The 20,857-nt window shown below is 42.7% G+C and overlaps 1 protein-coding gene across 1 annotated transcript in view; it reads right to left on the bottom strand.

The window, feature by feature from the left end:
* The window catches only part of LOC129820306 (myotonin-protein kinase-like), a 39,879-nt gene extending 21,391 nt beyond the window's left edge, over positions 1-18,488 (bottom strand). Inside the window, exons 1-6 of the mRNA XM_055877376.1 lie at positions 18,170-18,488; positions 6,671-6,762; positions 6,499-6,582; positions 6,215-6,310; positions 5,768-5,916; positions 4,773-4,866 (exon numbers count right to left, since the gene is read on the bottom strand). Coding sequence (XP_055733351.1) covers positions 4,773-4,866; positions 5,768-5,916; positions 6,215-6,310; positions 6,499-6,582; positions 6,671-6,762; positions 18,170-18,338 — 684 coding nt within the window. The 5' untranslated portion in view covers positions 18,339-18,488. The remainder of the gene's footprint in view (positions 1-4,772; positions 4,867-5,767; positions 5,917-6,214; positions 6,311-6,498; positions 6,583-6,670; positions 6,763-18,169) is intronic.
* Positions 18,489-20,857: the final 2,369 nt, after the last annotated feature.

Genomic DNA, 20,857 nt, shown 5'->3' with positions numbered 1-20,857 from the left:
TACAACGCTATGTATGCTAACCAGAATAGAAAGAGGAGTGGGAGGGCCCGGTGCACAACTGAGCAAGAGGACAAGTACATTAGAGTGTCTAGTTTGAGAAACAGTCCTCAACTGGAAGCTTCATTAAATAGTACCCGCAAAACACGTCTCAATGTCAACAGTGAAGAGGCGACTCCGGGATGCTGGCTTTCTAGGCAGAGTTCCAAGTGTCTATGTTCTTTTGCCATCTTAATATTTTATTTTTATTGGCCAGTCTGAGATATGGCTTTTTCTTTGCAACTCTGCCTAGAAGGCCAGCATCCCGGAGGCGCCTCTTCACTGTTGTCATTGATTCTATGGCCAAATTTAAACTGCTACATTCTCATTTACGTAAGTATTATATCGCCATTTTTCACACCTCTTAATTAGAAAGAGGAGACAACTGAAGATTGCAACTAAATATGTATTATTACTCCCATCTATCACATGCACTTAACTGGCAGTGATGATGTTCAAAGTACTCCAACATACAGAATAAACCAACAGACCACTTCAGCTACAATAACATTCTAAGTAATAGTTACAGATGCTTTTTTTTCTTGCTATGACTGTGATATCTTGTTGTTTATCTACCTTAGTTGAATGCACTGAGTGTAAGTCACTCTGGATAAGAGCTTCTGCTGAATGACCCCAAAAAATCTTGGTCAACCGAGAGTCATCTGTTCTTTCGACCAATCGATTGGTTGAAATGTTTAAATGTGTATTTTTCTATAATAGAAACACACTATGTTTGAATAAAATCAACTATATGTAGGCTACTGAGCTTGTCTGATGCTTTAAGCACTGATATTAAAAATTACTAAAGCGGGAGACAGAGATTAATATATCCTAACCAGAAGAATAAAACCTGTTCCAACCCATCTCCTCCCTCTTTCGCAGATTCCGACATTAGGCTCCTAAAAGTTGCCGGTGATAGGCTACACCAGCTGTAAGCAAGCTTTTCCATTTGGAGTGCCAAGTTATCATACCATTTCTACTGATCTGCATGCCAGTTATGATTTTCATATGCACATTTTTGTGGAACAGTTTCATTTCATTTATAATAAAGTCTTCATATCTCAAAATCAATGTAATGTGGTTAAACAAAATGCTATCTAAATGAAAATGATACACATCTAAAAGTAACTTCTATTGCAATTGCCAACATAAACCAACAAATAAAAACATTGCAGCCTGCAGGTAGAAAATATCCTGAGGAAAATAAGTATCCTATGAATCACATTGGCTATGCATGGCCAGTCTGCAAGGAACTTAAAACAAGTTCAACTATGAACTTGGTCCAGCCTGATCGTGCTAGCAAACTTGCAACATTGTATAAAATATTCTGGGCCCTCAGAGTGTCCTGCACCAGTGAGCTCCTGACAGACAGAGACAGCTGTAGGATATTTGCGCAAGGGATAAGAAGTAATCAGGTAGACCTATTTTATGACGTTTCCACCGGATCAGAGCATTACATGCTGAGTGGTTATCGAAAGGGAGAGAGCTACGTAGGGGAACTATTTTCATTCTCAATGGATGTAAAAACAGACTTTGTTTACTTGCTGTTTGAGGCGAAGAAAAAATTACTTTGAGAAGATTTTTTCCATTGTGTTATTGACTGTACGTTTGTTTATGTGTAACTCTGTGTTGTTGTTTTTGTTGCACTGCTTTGCTTTATCTTGGCCAGGTCGCAGTTGGAAATGAGAACTTGTTCTCAACTGGCCTACCTGGTTAAATAAAGGTAAAATAAAAAACAAAAAACACAGTGATGGTGAGTCAAGACAATCAGAAATAGTATCAGATCCTCAAATGGGCACATTTATAGGCCTACATCTACACGCAGGCCAGGTAGACTAGGCCTACTTCTATACCTAATCAGAGTATTCTACTGTGCTCTCCTGTACTGAGCTGTACTGTGCTGTCCAAACTTGTGAACATAGATGTCCCAGACCAGACCAAATCTGAACCAATTATAGACATCTATTTTTGAGCTGAATCAAGGACGGTCTGCGTCCCCTGATGTGAAATGCTTAGTGGGTAGAATCATTATGGTTGTGAAAGTGTTGTCCTTTCTTTATAGTAAAATGCAATTTACCACTTGGCTGTCTATTGTATCCCCCTGTCACAGGACCTCTCAGTCAACACCACCTCATAAGATGAGAAAGTCAATTGTTTATGAGGATTGCCTGCTGCAGTTGTTTGAGAGATGTCAATTTTGCAGCCGAACATACAACATAGACAAGACCAGCAAGGGACCCTCAGCATCATGCAGACATGTACTCGCTGTGAGCAGGGCAGACACTTGAATCAAGTTGGTGACATTTTACTTGGTCAAAGGTCAAAATAGTTTCGAGATTTGTCCCAATTCACCTTCATGACTCAGTCTGGTGAACCAGCCCGATTGCTGCGTTTACCATTCTATTTCACATGATATCTGAGGTGAAATAGAAAGGTGAGTGCAGCAATCAGGTTGGTTCCACCATTTTAATCATAACCACCATTGATAATGTAATCAGTGTTTTGTGCGTGTGTTTGTGTGACCGAGCAGTATCTTTAATCTAGGGCTCCCAAGTGGCGCAGCGGTCTAAGGCACTGCATCTCAGTGCTTGAGGTGTCACTACAGACACCCTGGTTTGATTCAAGACTGTATCACAACCGGCTGTGATTTGGGAGTCCCATAGGGCGGCGTACAATTGGCCCAGCGTCGCTTTGGTTTGGCAGGTGTAGGCCGTCATTGTAAATAAGAATTTGCCTAGTTAAATGAAGGTTACATTTTTGTTAAATTAAAATAATGAGCTGATCTGAGCTGCCATGCCCATTAATGGGGCACTAGCAAAGACCTTACCTCCAGCCTCACCTCCTGCCTGCTCACTAAAGGTGATCGATGGTGAGAACAGAATTAGGTTTGTTTAGACTGACCTGTTCAAACTTCAACATTGTATATGTTTTCAGATTTCACCTATCCTGACTGCCATTGGTAATAGAACAGTGACTGTGTATGTGTTCATAGATGCATCTATTAGCTAGTACTTGGAGACTTGCAAGATGATGTGATGGAGTCCTGACCAACCGACAGGCTTTATACTGACTTCTCTGAATGGAGAGAGACCTAGCACTCAACACATTCACAATGTGGGACTGAAGGTAATTACTAATAATACAGCACAGCAGAAATGTCCAGTATTTGCAACATCCTTTCCGTCACATGAGTTGACGCTGGAGAGACGAAGCAGGTACGGGGAGTCAAACATTTAATATATAACGGACATGGAACGAGACAGGAACAGCGTCAGCATAAAAGAAAACAAAGACAAAACAATCAATGCAGAAGCGGGGAACAGAGCTGGGGAACTGACAAATATAGGGGAGGTAATAACAGGTGAGTCCAGGTGAGTCCAATATCGCTGATGCGCGTGACGAGGGAAGGCAGGTGTGCGTAATGGATGATAGGAGTGCGTGGTGCAGGGCTGCCTGGTGCCCTCAAGCGCCAGGGGGGGAGAGGGAGCAGACGTGACACTTTCATTCCATGTGTCACTGACGAACTCTGCCTCTACTCTGACTATTTCTACAGATGGAGAGGACTGTAGATGCTTTTGCCAGATGCCAGCTTTGGCCGTTTGATGGGGAAACCATTATTGGGTAGGTTTTATCTGACCTGTTCAAACTTCAACATAATACCTGTTTGTGTGTCAGATATGACCAATCCTAACTGTAATTGGTAATAGAACAGTGACCATATGTGTATGTGTTCACAGAAACATTTATGGAGCCAACAAATGGAGACTTGCAAGATGTCCAGGCTGACAGACGGGCTTGATACTGATGTCTCAAAATGGAGAGAGACCTGGCACTTACTAGACACAACTTTTACTTGTATTCTTTTTTTATTATTGAATTGAATGGTATCAGTCAATATGGAGAGGGAGAAACCCTGTGTATTCTGCACCGGGATCAGGAAAATCCTGTTGTATATGGGACACCACATATACAACATGACCGCTCTGCCATGTTTGCCAAGGTAACCCCATTGTCACCAGACAAGATGCCGATAGGCACAGTATCTGTATCTATACCATAGTACCATGTTATTTAACACATCCATGGTCACATTTTGAGGTTCCTGTAACTATAATTGTCTTCTTATGTAATCATATAAAGCGTGCATGTTCTAGATAGCATGCATAGGTCGTTGCAGGTCTGTAGAGATCTTCTTAATCTTAATGATCTGCACAGAATCTCAAACGGCATTGATCGCTGGCATTGATCGTGCACTTTTAGTGTAATCTCAACTGCAATCCAGGTCATTCTGGTTCTGCTATTAAATGAAGCACAGTGACAACACAATCTGCTGTGTAAATAAACAATGTGACATCGTATTTCCATTTGAACGCTGCTGTGCTTTCAAATAGGTAAAAGCGCAGTGATAAACATTTGGGTGACAACTACACCAAAAACGTGATATTGTTTTTCCATTGGAATTAGGTTGTGCTTTTAGATGGTTGAAAGCATAGTGATAACGCATTGGGAATTCAACAAACTATTAGTTGTCTTTTTGAGTGGGTGAATATAGGTTGTAATCTCATTAATCAATGTCTCAACGAAATGCTCAATTATCCACATTGAAATGATGTGGTGTGCCCAGTGGGTTGTGACAGTAGACCCAGGTTCGATACCCAGTCTGTAACTTTTGCAAAGCACTATTGTGAACAGTGGAGTGAATTGTGAGTGTTTTGCAGCCCTTTGGGGCCTCTCACCATGCCGTCCTCCTGGACCCTCAGACAGGAACCAAAGTCCCCCAGCCTGATGTGGCCCTCTGCCGTCAGCAGGATGTTGTCAGGTTTGATGTCCCTGCAGAAGGGAGAGTAAAAGATGCCAATCTGTCTATGCGCTTTCAAAGGTCTTCCCGTTCCCAGGCCATCTATATGGGATTGCATAACTAATGTTGCCATGGTTCTTGGAATCCTGCACTCATTTGAGGTGCATGGACCAAAAATTAACCATTAGATGCAGTACACGGTCCACACTCAAAAAATTGTGTTTTCAAGTTATTGTATGCTGATATATTCATCCATTCTATAGTCAACAATGTTCTCTGAACTTCCCTTGTAGGTGTTCTGAAGTAAGGAACAATTGTCCCAGTTGGTATTAAATGGACGTTCGGCCCCACCCACCTGTGGGGAAAACAACCTGTGGTTGCCTTGTTTACCCCATTGTCTCACAACGAAAAATGTAACCTTTTTTCAAACACCATTTTCTTGTTCTCTGTTTTTTTTAAGTCAATTACAAAGCTACATTTAAGAAAAGTACACAAGAAAATAATAATGACTATAATGCTTCGAGTAGTAAGTGGAGTTACAAACATACTATATTACACAAGTTAAATGTCTTACCTGTGATAAAATGTTTTCCACACGGTCCACACATACGTCTAGTCTGCTCCAAAACCGGGTCCCCACAATTTCCCACTCTTGCGCACTGAATACCCTGAAGCCACAAGGTTCTATTTCCCTACGTGGGAGTTTTGCGAAAGAATGATTGTTTTCCCCAATTTGTGGGCGTGGTCAAGAGGAATTCCTTGTTATGACATGAATACCAAACTCGGAGTATGTTCCCTGTTTTCTGAGTGTTCTGCGAACATTCCTTCCAGAAACATGACTGTTTTCAGAACTTTAGGGGGTCATTCTAGGAACACCACCAATTTTTTTTGCTGGAAGGACGTCGTCTTTCCGGGTGTATCTGACTAACTAACCTGTGCACATAGCCCATCCTGTGGATGGAGTCAATGGCCATGACCATCTCAGCCAGGTAGAACTGCGCCATGTCCTCAGGGATACGGTCGCCAAACTTACTGAGCAGGGTCAACAGGTCACCACCCACGTAGTAGTCCATCACCAGGTACTGAGAGGGGGAGAGAGAGAGAGATATTGTCAAAGGGGAGAGATAGTGCCAATAAAGAGAGTGAACGAGAAGTTAATTCCTTTTTCCTTGGTGTATTTTGAGGGAAAGAAACTGAGGGCAGCTACATTTACACTGAAAGGACAGTACAGCTTCAGTCAAAGTACACAGGGGGTTTCCCTGAAATGACACTGATGAACAGAACAGACAAGAATCTGCCATTGAAACACACAAGGTAGACTGTGTCAGACTAGAAGGTCGAAGTGACCCGCATAACTGAGAGTTTGTTACTGATACCCACCAGGTAATTGTCATCCTGGAAGGCGTAGTGCAGCTCGGTGATCCAGCGTCGATCACCCTTCAGCAGAACCTCTCTCTCCTCTTGGTAACACGCTGTCTACAGGACGTACATACAGACACACACAAACGCAACACAGAAAGAAGGATGACGTCACGTGTTGTTTTACAGTAGAAGCCAGAAGCAACAAAGGAAGGAAGTCGGTGCTGACACAAAATGTGTCCGTTGTGTGAGTAGTGAGTATACAGTATACTCAAAAGTTCCTGTGTGTGTGTGTTTATATTGACCTCTCCTCGCTTCAGCATGTCCCACTTATTCATAATCTTCAGGGCGTACACTTGTTGTGTGCTACGCATCCTCGCTACAGCCACCTGTAAATACAGCACCACAAACATGTCACCACGGAGACGAGATTCAATTGTCCAATGTGCACCTTGACCTTGTGCGGTGTCCTCTCACCTCACTGAAGGTCCCTCGACCAATCACCTTCAAGATGTGGAAGTCATCCCTCTTGATGCGCGTCTTCTTCACCTGCCTCACCAGGGGCTCCACTGGGATTAGAGGATAGAGAGTTGTTATTGGACAAGAAAGGAAAGAGGGTGTTGGAGAAAAAAGAATGGCATGCTAATCAGGGCCAGCATTTTTTATTGATGGTGTTTTGTATGGAGAAAATGTTTTATACAACACATGTCCTTCAAAAGCAAGCCTGACACACACACTGTTAACAAGAAGGCATCCGGGCATGCTGGCAAGAACCGTCCGTTTCCTTTTACCTTTCATACAAACACTCCTAAGTGTCATGGGTCAACCAGCCTCCCATGAAATACAACATAGAGACAGACAACACATGTATTTCTGTGACTCAGTTGGTAGTGCATGGAGCATGTAATGCCAGAATTGTGGGTTTAATTCCTGCTGGGGCCACCATCCGAAAAATGTATGCACTTATGACGGTAACAAGCACCCACTTCCCCTTTAAGACACTTGTGGTCTGAAGTAGTCTAAGTGTGTGTCTAAGAATAGCCACCACCGTTTAATACTTTTTTAAGGCAAGTATTTCAGCCCCTTCATTTTTCTTTTTTTTCTCCCAAGCCTTCTTGTGTGGGGAGGAATGCTTGCAAGACCAAGGCAACATTGTAAACCCTTTTAGTGGGGAGAGAGAGAGAGAATGTAACGGCTTTCGTCTTCCTCCTCGTCTGAGGAGGAGAAATTAGAAGGATCGGAGGACCAATGTGCAGTGTGGTAATTGTTCATCTTGATTTAATAAAAGTGAACACTCAAAATACAAAAAACAACAAATGTGAAAAAACCGAAACAGTTCTGTCTGGTGCAGACACACGAAGACTGAAGACAACCACCCACAAAACCCAACACAAAACAGGCTACCTAAATATGGTTCCCAATCAGGGACAACGATTGACAGCTGCCTCTGATTGAGAACCATATCAGGCCAAACACAGAAATAGCAAAACATAGAAATACACACATAGACTGCCCACCCCAACTCACGCTCTGCCCATACTAAATAAAGACAAAACAAAGGAAATAAAGGTCAGAACGTGACAGAGAAACTTCCAGACCTACTTAGCCTTTCAGGCTTCTTGTGGAAACAACATAATCCTGCAGAGTCCTATTGCTTCCTTGATTGGATCCCAAATGGCACCCTATTCCCTATACAGTGTCTTAGGTAAGTATTCAGACCTCTTGAGTTTTGTGATGTTACAGCCGTATTCTAAAATGGATTAAAAAAATCTCAACAATCTACAGACAATACCCCACAAAGGACTACGATTGAATCGTACTACACCGGCTCTGATGCTCATTGGATGTGGCAGGTCTTGCAAACTAATATGGGCTACAAAGGGAAACCCCGCCGCAAGCTGCCCAGTGACGCGAGTCTACCAGACAAGCTATATTTATTTTATGCTCGCTTCTAGGCAAGCAACACTGAAGCATACGTGAGAGCACCAGCTGTTCCGTACGACTGTATGATCACGCTCTCCGTAGCCGATGTGAGCAAGACCATTAAACAGGTCAACATTCACAAGGCCGCGGGGCCAGACGGATTACCAGGACGTGTACTCAGAGCATGCGTGGACCAACTGGCAAGTGTCTTCACTGCCATTTTCAACCTCTCCCTGAACAAGTCTGTAATACCTACATGTTTTATGCAGAACACCATAGTCTCTGTGCCCAAGAAAGTGAAGGTAACCTGCCTAAATGACTACCGCCCCATAGCACTCACGTCGGTAGCCATGAAGTGCTTTGAAAAGCTGGTCATGACTTACATCAACACCATCATCCCGGAAACCCTAGACCCACTCCAATGTGCATACCTCCCCAACAGATCCACAGATGACACAATCTCAATCGCATTCCACACTGCCCTTTCCCACCTGGACAAAAGGAACACCTATGTGAGAATGCTGTTCATTGACTACAGCTCAGCGTTCAACACCATAGAGCGCACAAAGCTCATCACTAAGCTAAGGACGTGGGACTAAACACCTCCCTCTGCAACTGGATCCTGGACTTCCTGATGGGCCACCCCTAGGTAGTAAGGGTAGGCAACAACACATCCGCCATGCTGATCCTCAACACTGGAGCCCCTCAGGGGTGCCTGCTCAGTACTCCCTGTTCACCCATGACTGCATGGCCAGGCACGACTCCAACACCATCATTAAGTTTGCAGACGACACAACAGTGGTAGGCCTGATCACCAACAACAATGAGACAGCCTATAGGGTGTAGGTCAGACACCTGGCCGTGTGGTGCAAGGACAACAACCTCTCCCTCAACGTGATCAAGACAAAGGAGGTGATTGTGGACAACAGGAAAAGGACCGAGCAGCCCCCATTCTCATCAACGGGGCTGTAGTTAAGCAGGTTGAGAGCTTCAAGTTCCTTGGCGTCCACATCACCAACAAACTAACATGGGCCAAGCACACCAAGACAGTAGTGAAGAGGGCACGACAAAACCTATTCCCCCTCAGAAGACTGAAAAGATTTGGCATGTGTCCTCAATCCTCAAAAGGTTTTACAGCTACACCAGTACATCACCGGGGCCAAGCTTCCTGCCATCCAGGACCTCTATACCAGGCGGTGTCAGAGGAAGGCCTTAAAAATTGTCAAAGACTCCAGTCACCCTAGTCATAAACTGTTCTCTCTGCTACCGCACGGCAAGCGGTACCGAAGCGCCAAGTCTAGGTCCAAGAGGCTTCTAAACAGCTTCTACCCCCAAGCCATAAGACTCCTGAACATCTAAACAAATGGCTACCCAGACTATTTGCATTGACCCCCCCCCCCCCCTATTCTACACTGCTGCTACTCTCTGTTATTATCTATGCATAGTCACTTTAATAACTCTACCTACATGTACATATTACCTGAATTATTTAGACACCGGTGCCCTCGCACATTGACTCTGTACCAAGATTCCTGGAATATGCTGATCTTAGAGGGGATACTGTGGCATGCAAACACCTTATCCCGTTTACTGTTGTTTTACGCGGTATGCGTAGGGTCAGTTTCGCATAGTAATCCATGTAAACTGTTGTTTTGAGGGTGGAATTTCAACCACAGGATTATGTCATCATTATAATGAATTCTCAACATAGAAAAACCTTGTAAAAAAGTGTTTTATTTGTACCTCTGAAACAATGTCTTCAACACTATATCCACTATCAGAAGAGAAAAAAAACTATTGGCTGGGCAGCACCTCCTGGAGCAGGGATCAATAACCCAATTTTATCTTGAGCAGATGGTCAGCATTCAGGGCTAGAACCACCCAGTTTATAATTACAAATATTTTGTAGACTGCAAATTGACTGCAAGAAGCCCAAACAGATATAATGTTTGACTTTAACATAACCATTTCAAACCTTGCTTACATTTGTATACTATCACGTGTCTCTCTATTATGCGTGGGAATACTTGGGAACAGATTTCTTAAATTAAAATCACCTGGAGCTCATTTCCTGTTGTTTTTACAGTCTTATGTCCCAAAAATTATAATAATTATAATTTAAAAAAAATGATAACAAAAATGTTTTTGTTCAGAAAACTTGGGGTCCCAAATAAAACCACCCGCGGGCCGCCAGGAAGCATAGAAATAGCGCACATAGAACATATCTACCACTTCTTAGACCTGCTTACAATGCGAGTATCAGATCTATAACTCTCATGTGTATTTGGTCAGGTCGCCCAAAAAGTTATGTTGCAGCTTTAATAAGTAAATATAGTCACTGTTGCTATAATTTCTTTCCGCAAAGGGTAGGTTTAACAGATACAAATTAAACGTAACCATACTTTATAAGTCATATATCATACATTTGACTATTTAGGCCTAAATAGCATTTGCAAAGTCATCAACAGCTATTGTTTCAATATTCCAGGAATCTTATTCGGGTTATTGTAAATGGGATATAATACCAGGATATTGGTGTGCTTGTAAATGTGGTCAATGATAGAGTTTCTAACCTTACTAATAGCCCATAGGGGTTCCAATATCCTGAACCCACCAGCATTTGATTTAGCCAGCCTGGAGTGCCAGATGTGCCGTGTTTGCAAATGTTCCATTGTGCCAGGCAAGCTCATGATTCACTGTGTAGGAACCCACTAGCCTCTAACTACCTCTCAGAGAATGGCTATGGGTGAAGTATACCCTGGATGCTGATCTTGGGTCGGTTTAGCATTTTCTGCAATAATGGTTCAGGTTCAGATTGGCGGAGAGGAAGCTGATCTCAGATCTGTTCCTATGGGAAACTTCACTCTGGAGTGTCAGGGAATGTGTCCCTGTCAGCAGAACATGCTTGGTTAAAAGAGATGATGACTGTAATGCCACAGGAGAGGATATGAGGTCAGAAATCATCATTCTCGATTTCCACCCATCCTGATCAGCTGTATCCGTCTCCACACACACATACACCAGTGACATGCGGTGAGGTCGGTGGCTGGGTAGGAACTGGCTATTATCAAAGACAGATTTACTCACAATAAACCTTGATGAAACCCAAGTTAACCATACAACCATACAAATTGATAAACAATTCCCAACCAATGTAAATACCAATTTAGCAAAGACACGCAAGCGATAGTCTCTGATGGTGGCATATTTCATATCATCCAACAAAATGACACACTGCTCAACTCAGCTCAGCTGTAGAGCGATGTAGCATCCGAAGTTACAACCAATAGTTGGCACTAAAAGACCAATATATGGACACAATTCATCTGAATAGGTGGCAAAGCAAACTCCATTCACAATGGATTTACAATTCTTCCAATGCACTGCACACACAATAATATTATTATGTCAAATGTTACTATACACACATACTGTATAAAATAAATAAGGTTCAAACGAAATGTCCATATCAACAATTAACAGTTCAAAACGTTGCAAAAGTGTCTCATCAAAATGAGATCAAATGCATCGAAGAGATGTTGTCTATTCCCATGTTCATTCAACAGTAGCCTAGGAAAATCCATTTAGGCCTACCTTTACTTGCAAATGAAGTCCATTCATCTGTCATTCAGGGTGAACCTCTCAGTGATGGCATTGTAGAAGTCATGGACATGGCTCTGTTATTATTTTATTCTGCATGCACACAGCAGGCCTATGCTTGTTTGGGAGACACATGTCCAGGGCCTCCTGTGGGTCCATTTACACACTGACACTGACACTGACACTGACACACTGTGTACCCACACACACACACACACACACACCCACCCACCCACCCACACCCACGCACCCACGCACGCACGCACGCACGCACGCACGCACGCACGCACACACACACACACACACACACACACACACACACACACACACACACACACACACACACACACACACACACACACACACAGGTTGACAGAGAACAGGGCCCTGATGGAAGGTATGGTATGGAGTGGGATGAGATTCTTTCCTCTCCTCTGCCTGCCTGTGTTGTTTACCCCAGTCCTTTACTGGTGAAATTGTGCCAACCCATCCAACTGTCTCATACAGATGTAGGATCTTAATTGTATCATTTGTTGATGAGAATTGTACTGCTATCTTGAGTGTATTCAATATTTAAAAAGGCTTATCAAGTTAGTAATTTCCACTTCAACATTTCAGACTTTATTTGCCCTAATTGAAAATGTATCAACCCCTGAAAAAAGTACATGAATTATAATACACATAATAATTCATATTTCCTGTTGCTGCAGGATTATATTCCTGCTGTAGCAAACTTGCTCAAATTGGCTCAAAGATCCTACATCTGTAAATGTAAATGTCTTTCCTCCAGGGAGATGGACAGAGACAGGAAAAGAGAGAGAGACAGGGAGCTGAAAAGAGAGGGACAGAGAGAGAAAGAAAAAAACTATGATAAAGAGAAAGAGAGTCAGAGAGAGAAAATTAGGGAAATAGAGCGTGTGAGGGAGGAGGAGTGTGAGTCACACCTGTTGCTATGTTTTTGTGTACGTGTTTTGGAAAGAAAGATTCTTAATAACTTAAAATAAGTGGAGGAGCTGACTTGATAAGGTTGAGTGACATATGGGTAAGTCAGGTGACTTTTTACAGCATCTACACAGCATACATGACTTTTTACAGCATCTAAGCAACCCCTCTGTCACGTTCCTGACCGGTTTTCTGTTATTTTGTATGTGTTTGACGGTCAGGGCGTGAGTTTGGGTGGGTAGTCTATGTTATGTGTTTCTATGTTGGTTAATAGGGTGACCTGATATGGCTCTCAATTAGAGGCAGGTGGTTTTCATTTCCTCTGATTGAGAGCCATATTAAGGTAGGTGTTTTCACACTGTTTGTTTGTGGGTGGTTGTCTCCTGTTTCAGTGTTTGTTGTGCCACACGGGACTGTTTCGGTATCGTTTGTTCGTTCGTTCGTTTTGTATGTAGTCTGTTTCCTGTTCATGCGTTCTTCACGTTATATGTAAGTTCGTGTCCAGGTCTGTCTACATCGTTTTGTTATTTTGTAGTTTATCAAGTATAGTTCGTTTTTTGTCTTGTTAAAATAAATCATGTCAAATTACAACGCTGCGTTTTGGTCGAATCCCTGCTCCTCCTCTTCGGATGAAGAGGAGGAGGAAAGCCGTTACACCCTCCTCTATTTGGCACCATAAAACACAGATCCGGATTTGTTGGTAGATAACATAATAACCCAAAATAATGATGCAAAAGACTAATATCATGAAGAGGATAAGGAACTATCCCAAGTTGAAAACTCCTAATGCTCCTCTGTAGCTGCTGCCACAGTCATTCCAAGAGATATAATGTTACATGATTCATGTAATACACTTGCAGGCAACTATGACATTGCATTCTCAAAGCGTGAGCAATGATGGTATATGTTTCTCCCCTTGTTGCATGCAGTGTCTACATTGAAAATTCAAAAGAAGAAAAAACCAAGAATAAGTCGTTAAATAAGACACAAAACCCAGATTTAGACATGCATCGCTCTAGTCCACCTGAGCTACACGCCAACAAGACCGGCACTTGTTGTCAACTACATTTTTCAGGTCCAAAAAGTCTGAAAGCTGAAAAGGAGGGTGATTGAGCCACAGCCCGTTCCTGTGCATGTTGACTTTGGCCGTGTCCCCATCGAAAACTCATTCTGTTATGAATGCCATGTAGGGAGTGACCAGACCAGACCAGAACCCAGCCAGAAAGAGAGGGATGGAGAGAGAGATCATGAGAGAGAGAGAGAGAGAGACAGACAGAGAGAGAGAGAGAGAGAGAGAAAAAGGCAAGAGAGAGGGAGGGAAGGGCATACACACAGATCCAGACAGAAAGATGTACAGTGAGAGAAACAAAGAAAGAAAGGCAGACAGACCGACAGACACACACACATGTTATGTTAATCTATCCTCATAGGGACTTAAAATGTATTTCCATTCAAAATCCTAACCCCTAAACTTAAAATAGCCTTTATCCTCTTAGAGATGTGGGAAATGTCCACACGATGGAGAATGTTCCTTGATTTACTATCTTTGTGGGGACTTTAGGGGATTTTAGATCCCCACAACCAACCAGGGTGTCCTTGACTCTCTGCCTGTTCGAACCTTGCTGACTGTGTTAAGCAAAGATGAACTGAGGTCTAACCCACTCAGCCTACACTAATCCCACGAACCTGCTGCATCACTGGTCAACGTCCCACATCTGACACTCTACAGTACACTCATCCCTGAGCGAGATTGGACACATGCTAAGACCAAAATAGGAACCTCCATCTCTGTGACATATGATATCCCTCGGCCACTGAACTAAATTGCAAAACACAGAAGCAGGAGGACATGAGCAATTGCATGCACACGCACGTACACAACATTTTGTGCACACACACACTCACTCAGTCGCATCACATATTTACGAAGCATTTTGAAACACTGTACACTAAGAGTTTATTCAAAAGAGCACAGGAGAAATTAAGTTCAAGCACAGATCTGACAAGATGTGGATTGTTCATCCTCCTCAGTGAATTTCATTAAAATGTTAATTGTAAAACATTTCAAAAGTTATCCTTTTTAGATAAAACTTTCCTGAATATAATCACATGACACAAAATAACAAATTAAAACACTATTTTGCAAAGAAGGTCTACAGTAGCCTCAACAGCACTCCATGGTGTAGCCGGAGGACAGCGAGCCTCCGTCCTCCTCTGGGTACATTGACTTCAATATAAAATCTAGGAGGCTCGTGGTTCTTACCCCCTTACATAGACTTACATAGTAATTATGACAACTTCCAGAGGACTTCCTCCAGCATATCAGAGCTCTTGCAGCATGAACTGACATGTTGTCCACCCAATCAAAGGATCAGAGAATTAATCTAGTACTGAAAGCATAAGCTACAGCTAGCTAACACTGCAGTACATAAAATGTGGTGAGTAGTTGACTCAAAGAGAGAGAAAGACAATAGTTGAACAGTTTTTAACAAATTCATTTCTTCCAAAATGAAGGAGAAGCAAGAGAAAAATTGATAGAGAGATTTTGGCATTATTTCGGACTTTCGGTATCACTTACTTAGCTAGCAAATGCAGCAAGCTAGTTTAGCCTACTGAAACACCCTTATGGCTAGGTTGTAGCAACCTCAACCTAGGCTGGGTTGTAGCCACCGCATGATGGGTATAGGGAAAATGTCAGTATCATGTAGTAGTCTGAACCTATCGCTGTTACATTGAACTGGGTGAATGGAATATGAATGAGTGTCATCCAATATGCTGTAATAGAAATAAGGCCAGAGAAAAAATCTTCCTCCCTCATCTTAAACGGCACTCACCGCCACTGCATTGTACAGTATATACTGGGACATGTGGAACCATTCACCATATATGTTACAGTATACATGTATACACATATTTTTTATTGAAGTATCATGGAATATACAGTCTGGTCCATTAAGGCATCCTTGATAAAAATGAGAAAAAAATACTATAAAATAAAAAATACAAATACTGATCTGTATTGTATGCCCCAAAACAATTTGAACATATTTGTAACGGCTTTCCTCTTCCTCTTCATCCGAAGAGGAGGAGCATGGATTGAACCAAAACGCAGCTTCTGAAGTTGACATATTTATTTACAGAAAAGACAAAAACACGAACTTCACTATAACCTAACAAAACAACAAAACGGAGTAGACAAACCTGGACATGCGAACTTACATACAACGCAGAACTCACGAACAGGAAAATGACTACACAAAAGACCGAACGTACAAACAAACCGAGAACAGTCCCGTGTGGCGTAACATACAAACACTGACACAGGAGACAACCACCCACAACGAACACTGTGAAACAACCTACCTAAATATGACTTTCAATTAGAGGAACGCCAAACACCTGCCTCTAATTGAGAGCCATACCAGGCAACCCTTAAACCAACATAGAAACAGACAACATAGAATGCCCACCCAAACTCACGTCCTGACCAACTAACACATACAACAAACTAACAGAAATAGGTCAGGAACGTGACAATATTATTTTATACACAATTTTAAAAATAAAAAGATTTTGTAATAAAAAACATCACTAAAAGATAAGGGTCAAAATTATTGCCACCTCTGTTTTCAATATCTTTCAATACCTCACCTTGAAGGGATAACAGAACTGAGCCTTTTTCGAAAATGTTTTATGAGATTGGAGTGCACATTGGGAGAGATCTTAGACCATTCCTCCATAAAAAATCTTTCCAGATCATTGATATCCTCGTCTGGTCTTATGGACTGCCATCTTCAATTCAAACCACAGGTTTTCAACAGGGTTCAAGTCCAGAGACTGATTTTGTGGTCAATTAAACATGTCAGAATTGGAGGATAAACGATGAAAGGTTGAAAAGAAACATGTGAAGATGTGAGGAGTTCTTTTCACATAGTCTATGTCCAACAGTGAGGCCAATGTTCCCAATCAAACAGTACTCAGTTTTAGTAGCCGGGGGGGCAGGCAATCAGCAAATAGTCCTGTGATTTCCTGCTGTAAAGTGTGTGTGTGTGTGTGTGTGTGCGTGTGTGTGCGTGTTTGTGACTGCTGGTGGGCTTAACAGGCTGACACCAGCTGAAATATCATGGGGGCTCACGAGGGCTGGAAGAAGGTTAACAGAGGGGTGTTGGCTTACATGACCTTGTGTTTTCACTGCAGTCTTTACACTGTGAGGACACTTTATTCTCCTGCCCTTACTAGAACACAACATGACTCAGTGCGCTACTCTGGGGAACACGTCACATGCACTCACCACAACCAAGGGTTGACTGCCCTCTATAAACATAGAACTAGTCGTAATGCTGTCCATTTTGAGGGACATTACACTTTCGAATCGAAGTTTGTCCGATGTTTTCAGACTTCTAAAGTCGTCTAATGTCAAGACGGAACCATATCCCACAAAAAGTTACAGATACACAAAGATCATGTCTCCAAAACCACGCACATTTTCTGAGGGGTATGATCTTTGTACATTGGCCATTCATTCATGATTTTCCGCAGTCATGGTAGCATCCACTTTAATGTAGACATGTTCAGAAACATATTATATTGTTTTTTACAATAAAAGTGACTCCAAAATGACACAATACCTTATTTACCATTCATTTCAATTAACGCACAGCATAATCTAAAACACAACCTAGACAAAGTGCATTCAACAAGTTTGTAGAGTCACAAGCTTGATGTAGTCATTGCGCGCTAGGAGTATGAGACCAAACACTAAACCTTTTGACTTCATTTAATACACTATAAGTGAATTTGTCCATGCCTCTTATAACACCTTCTAACGGGGGGGACTAGATACATAAAGTGCTTTCATTTCTAAACAGTAAAACATATATGTATGATACCCTCAAATAAAATTGACATTCTGTACTGTCACCTCATATAAAACATTTGATCTCAAATCCAGGAGTATGAGACCAAACACTAAACCTTTTGACTTCATTTAATACACTATAAGTGAATTTGTCCATGCCTCTTATAACACCTTCTAACGGGGGGGACTAGATACATAAAGTGCTTTCATTTCTAAACAGTAAAACATATATGTATGATACCCTCAAATAAAATTGACATTCTGTACTGTCACCTCATATAAAACATTTGATCTCAAATCCAAAATGCTGGAGTATTACATTTAATGTTGTAGCTTCACTCTACAAATAAGTACGTAGGGGAGTGTAATCGTTTTCATTCAAATACTTTGTGCTTAATTTAGTTTACCCGGGGCAATAGAACCTATGGATAATCCCAAAAGCGCAAACTCGGCCCACCCGGCATGCATGTAAGCAAATTGAAACACAGGCAGGTTTTAAACCAGTGAGTAGCCATGCAAGGTTACATCTGAACAAACACACACACACACACACACACACACACACACACACACACACACACACACACACACACACACACACACACACACACACACACACACACACAGTAAGGCTTTGTAAGTAAGGGACTGACCCCATTGCAGGAAGCCCGCAACGTACTTCTCCCTGGCAAGGGGTGAGAAGCGGAACTCTTGGTACACCCCCACTAGCAGGTCCAACAGTGTCTGCAGTCCCACCGGCCCTGGGGCCTGGAGTTCCAACAGCAGTCGGTCTGAGTCACGAGGCCCAGGGCTCGCCGACATGCTGTCCAGCAGGCGCTGCGACTCCCTGAAGTCAATGGAGACTGGAGGCTGGTGGCTGGTTCTGGACTGGAGCTCTCCTAGTCCCCTGTTTGTTTGACACTGGGGCTTCCTGTAGTTTATAGTGCCCCGTCTTTTTCTCTCTTCCTCCCTGTCTGTCACTCTCTTTCTCCCTCCCTCTTTCTCTCTCTCTTGATCCCTCTCTCTTTGCTCTGTTCCACTCGCTACTCCACTCTCATCTGTTCGTTCGTCACGCTGTAAAGTGTGTGTGTGTGTGTGTGTGTCTCTCTCTCTCTTACCCTTTGGCCCCCTCTCTTGGTTTTTGTTTTTGTCTCACTTCTACCACTTCTTAATTCTTCTCTTTCAGTCTATAATTCTTCTATCTTTCAGTCTTTCAGTCTGTCTTTCTCTCATCCATCTCATTCGTCAATACTTGCATTCCAAAACGTCAAAGTTCAAAATCGTTCACCTCTTTCACAGAATTGTAGCTCCATGTTCTAGAACTGTATGTGGTCAAACCAAAACCTACACTACTCTGTACTGCAGGTACAGTACATGCTTTATTGTCTCCACAATTCTCACACGACTGTTACAAAACTGTCCACGGTCCATGAGCTATTTTGGTCCCTCAACCTTTGCAGATCCCTCCATCTCACCTCTCTCTCATCTTCTGTCTCCACAGCCCTCCTCCCTCCCTTTTTCTCTCCCTCCTTCACTCACTCTTTTCAGAGGCACAGTGGTTGTCCACTTTTCTTGTCCAGCTCACTGGCTCTGAAAATCCTCCACTCTCTGTCTGTCCATACATTTATTCTCTTTGTCTGTCTGTCCTTCTCCACTTCCCCGCTGTCTGTCGCTCATTGTGTGCCTGTAAGCTTTGCTCCCTCTACTCTCTCTCTCTCTCTCTCTCTCTTTCCTCTCTCTCTCTCTCTCTCTCCCTTTTTCCTCTCTCTCTCTCTCTCTCTCTCTCTCTCTCTCTCTCCCTCACTCCCTCTCTCCCTCTCTCCCTCTTTCCTCTCTCTCTCTCTCCCTCTCCCTCTCTCCCTCTTTCCTCTCCGTCTCTCTCCTCACAACTTTTCTGTTTTGACTGCTCCACTGAACTGCCCCCTTCCTCTCTTCTTCTGTTTATGCACTGCTCCAGCCTCCCTTGCCTCAAATCGGCCTCTCATTGTCTTGAATTTGTTCTCCATTTTATTCCAATATTTAATTGTTTTCATAGCAAATTCTACCGAACGCGTGATTTTTATTGATGTATGTTTCATTTGAACACCATATTGATATGTGTGCTTGAATTGTGTTTGTGACAGTGTCGGGCATGTGTGCCTGTGTGGGTGCAAGCCGGCATGTTGTGCACACATATGACAGTGTGTTTCTTGTCTATGTGTGTTTTCCCTGATGTACATCCGTATTTGAGCTCATGCACTTAGGCGTTTGTGCATGTAGAGCACAGGTGTGCCTGCGTACGTTCCTATGTCTACATACATTTGTGTCTTTTGTTGGTGCACATCTAGCATGTCAGTATGTGCACAGCGTGTTTGTATTATGTGTGTCCCCTCAGTAGCCTCCACTGATGTGTGCATAGCATATCTCAGACTTAGTGAATGTGTGTGTGGTGTCCATGTGAGTGTCTGTGTTTGTGTATGGGAGCCACAGCATAACCACATGGTAGTGTGGTGCAGACAGTGTAAGTGGAATGTTTTCCTAAGGAAGTGGCACTCTGGGACACGCCAGGGCACAGCACAGAACGCTGGGCAGCTAGCTTCCCCCTGGTCAGACCCAATTCTGATCTACGGTCAGTTTTTGCATTTCCATTTCAATTCAGTGATCTCAGAAAGTAAACTGAAATTCCAATTCTAGTCCCAATGTTTTCAGTTGACAAAATGTCACTGTCACTTTACCTCCTGGGATAGTTGAATTAAAATGGAATTGAGCCCAACCTTGGTTGGTGCTCACACAGACACCAAACAGTTAAGTGAAGTTCCCTCTAGATGCTGACCTATGATCTGTTTTTACATTTCAACCCAAATAGTTATGGTTAGGATTAGGGGAGGGTAATCTGAAAAAAGATACACCCAAACGTGCTTCAGCCAAGATTAAACGAAAAAGGGGGGGGGATCAGGTGCTCAACTGAGGGACTTGAAAATCCCCCAAAACTTACCCCAGGATATCCAGGAGAGTAAATCAAAAAGAGCACTCAGTAAATCTGATAGATTTATTGACGGGAGAAACAAACAATGAGCTTATGTTTCGACATGAATCGTCATCAGAGCGTTCTATCTAGGCACAGAGTGGGCGGCGCTAATGCACAGATACAGACAGGATTTTGAAAAGAGGAGTTAGTGCTCTGTGAGAGGTTTGAGTGACACGTCTAAACACGTGAGCCACAATGTCACAGTACAGTATGTGACTCGGACGGTAGAGCCGATGAGTTGTTGGAGGTGTCCCAAGTGGCACTCTATTCCCTACATTGTTCACTCCTTTTAACCAAGGTGCACTATATCTGACTATATAAAGGGAATAGGGTG

Source organism: Salvelinus fontinalis, chromosome 2 (genome assembly GCF_029448725.1).
Source record: "Salvelinus fontinalis isolate EN_2023a chromosome 2, ASM2944872v1, whole genome shotgun sequence".
NCBI lineage: Eukaryota > Metazoa > Chordata > Actinopteri > Salmoniformes > Salmonidae > Salvelinus > Salvelinus fontinalis.
This window is presented reverse-complemented; position numbering and strand designations above follow the sequence as displayed.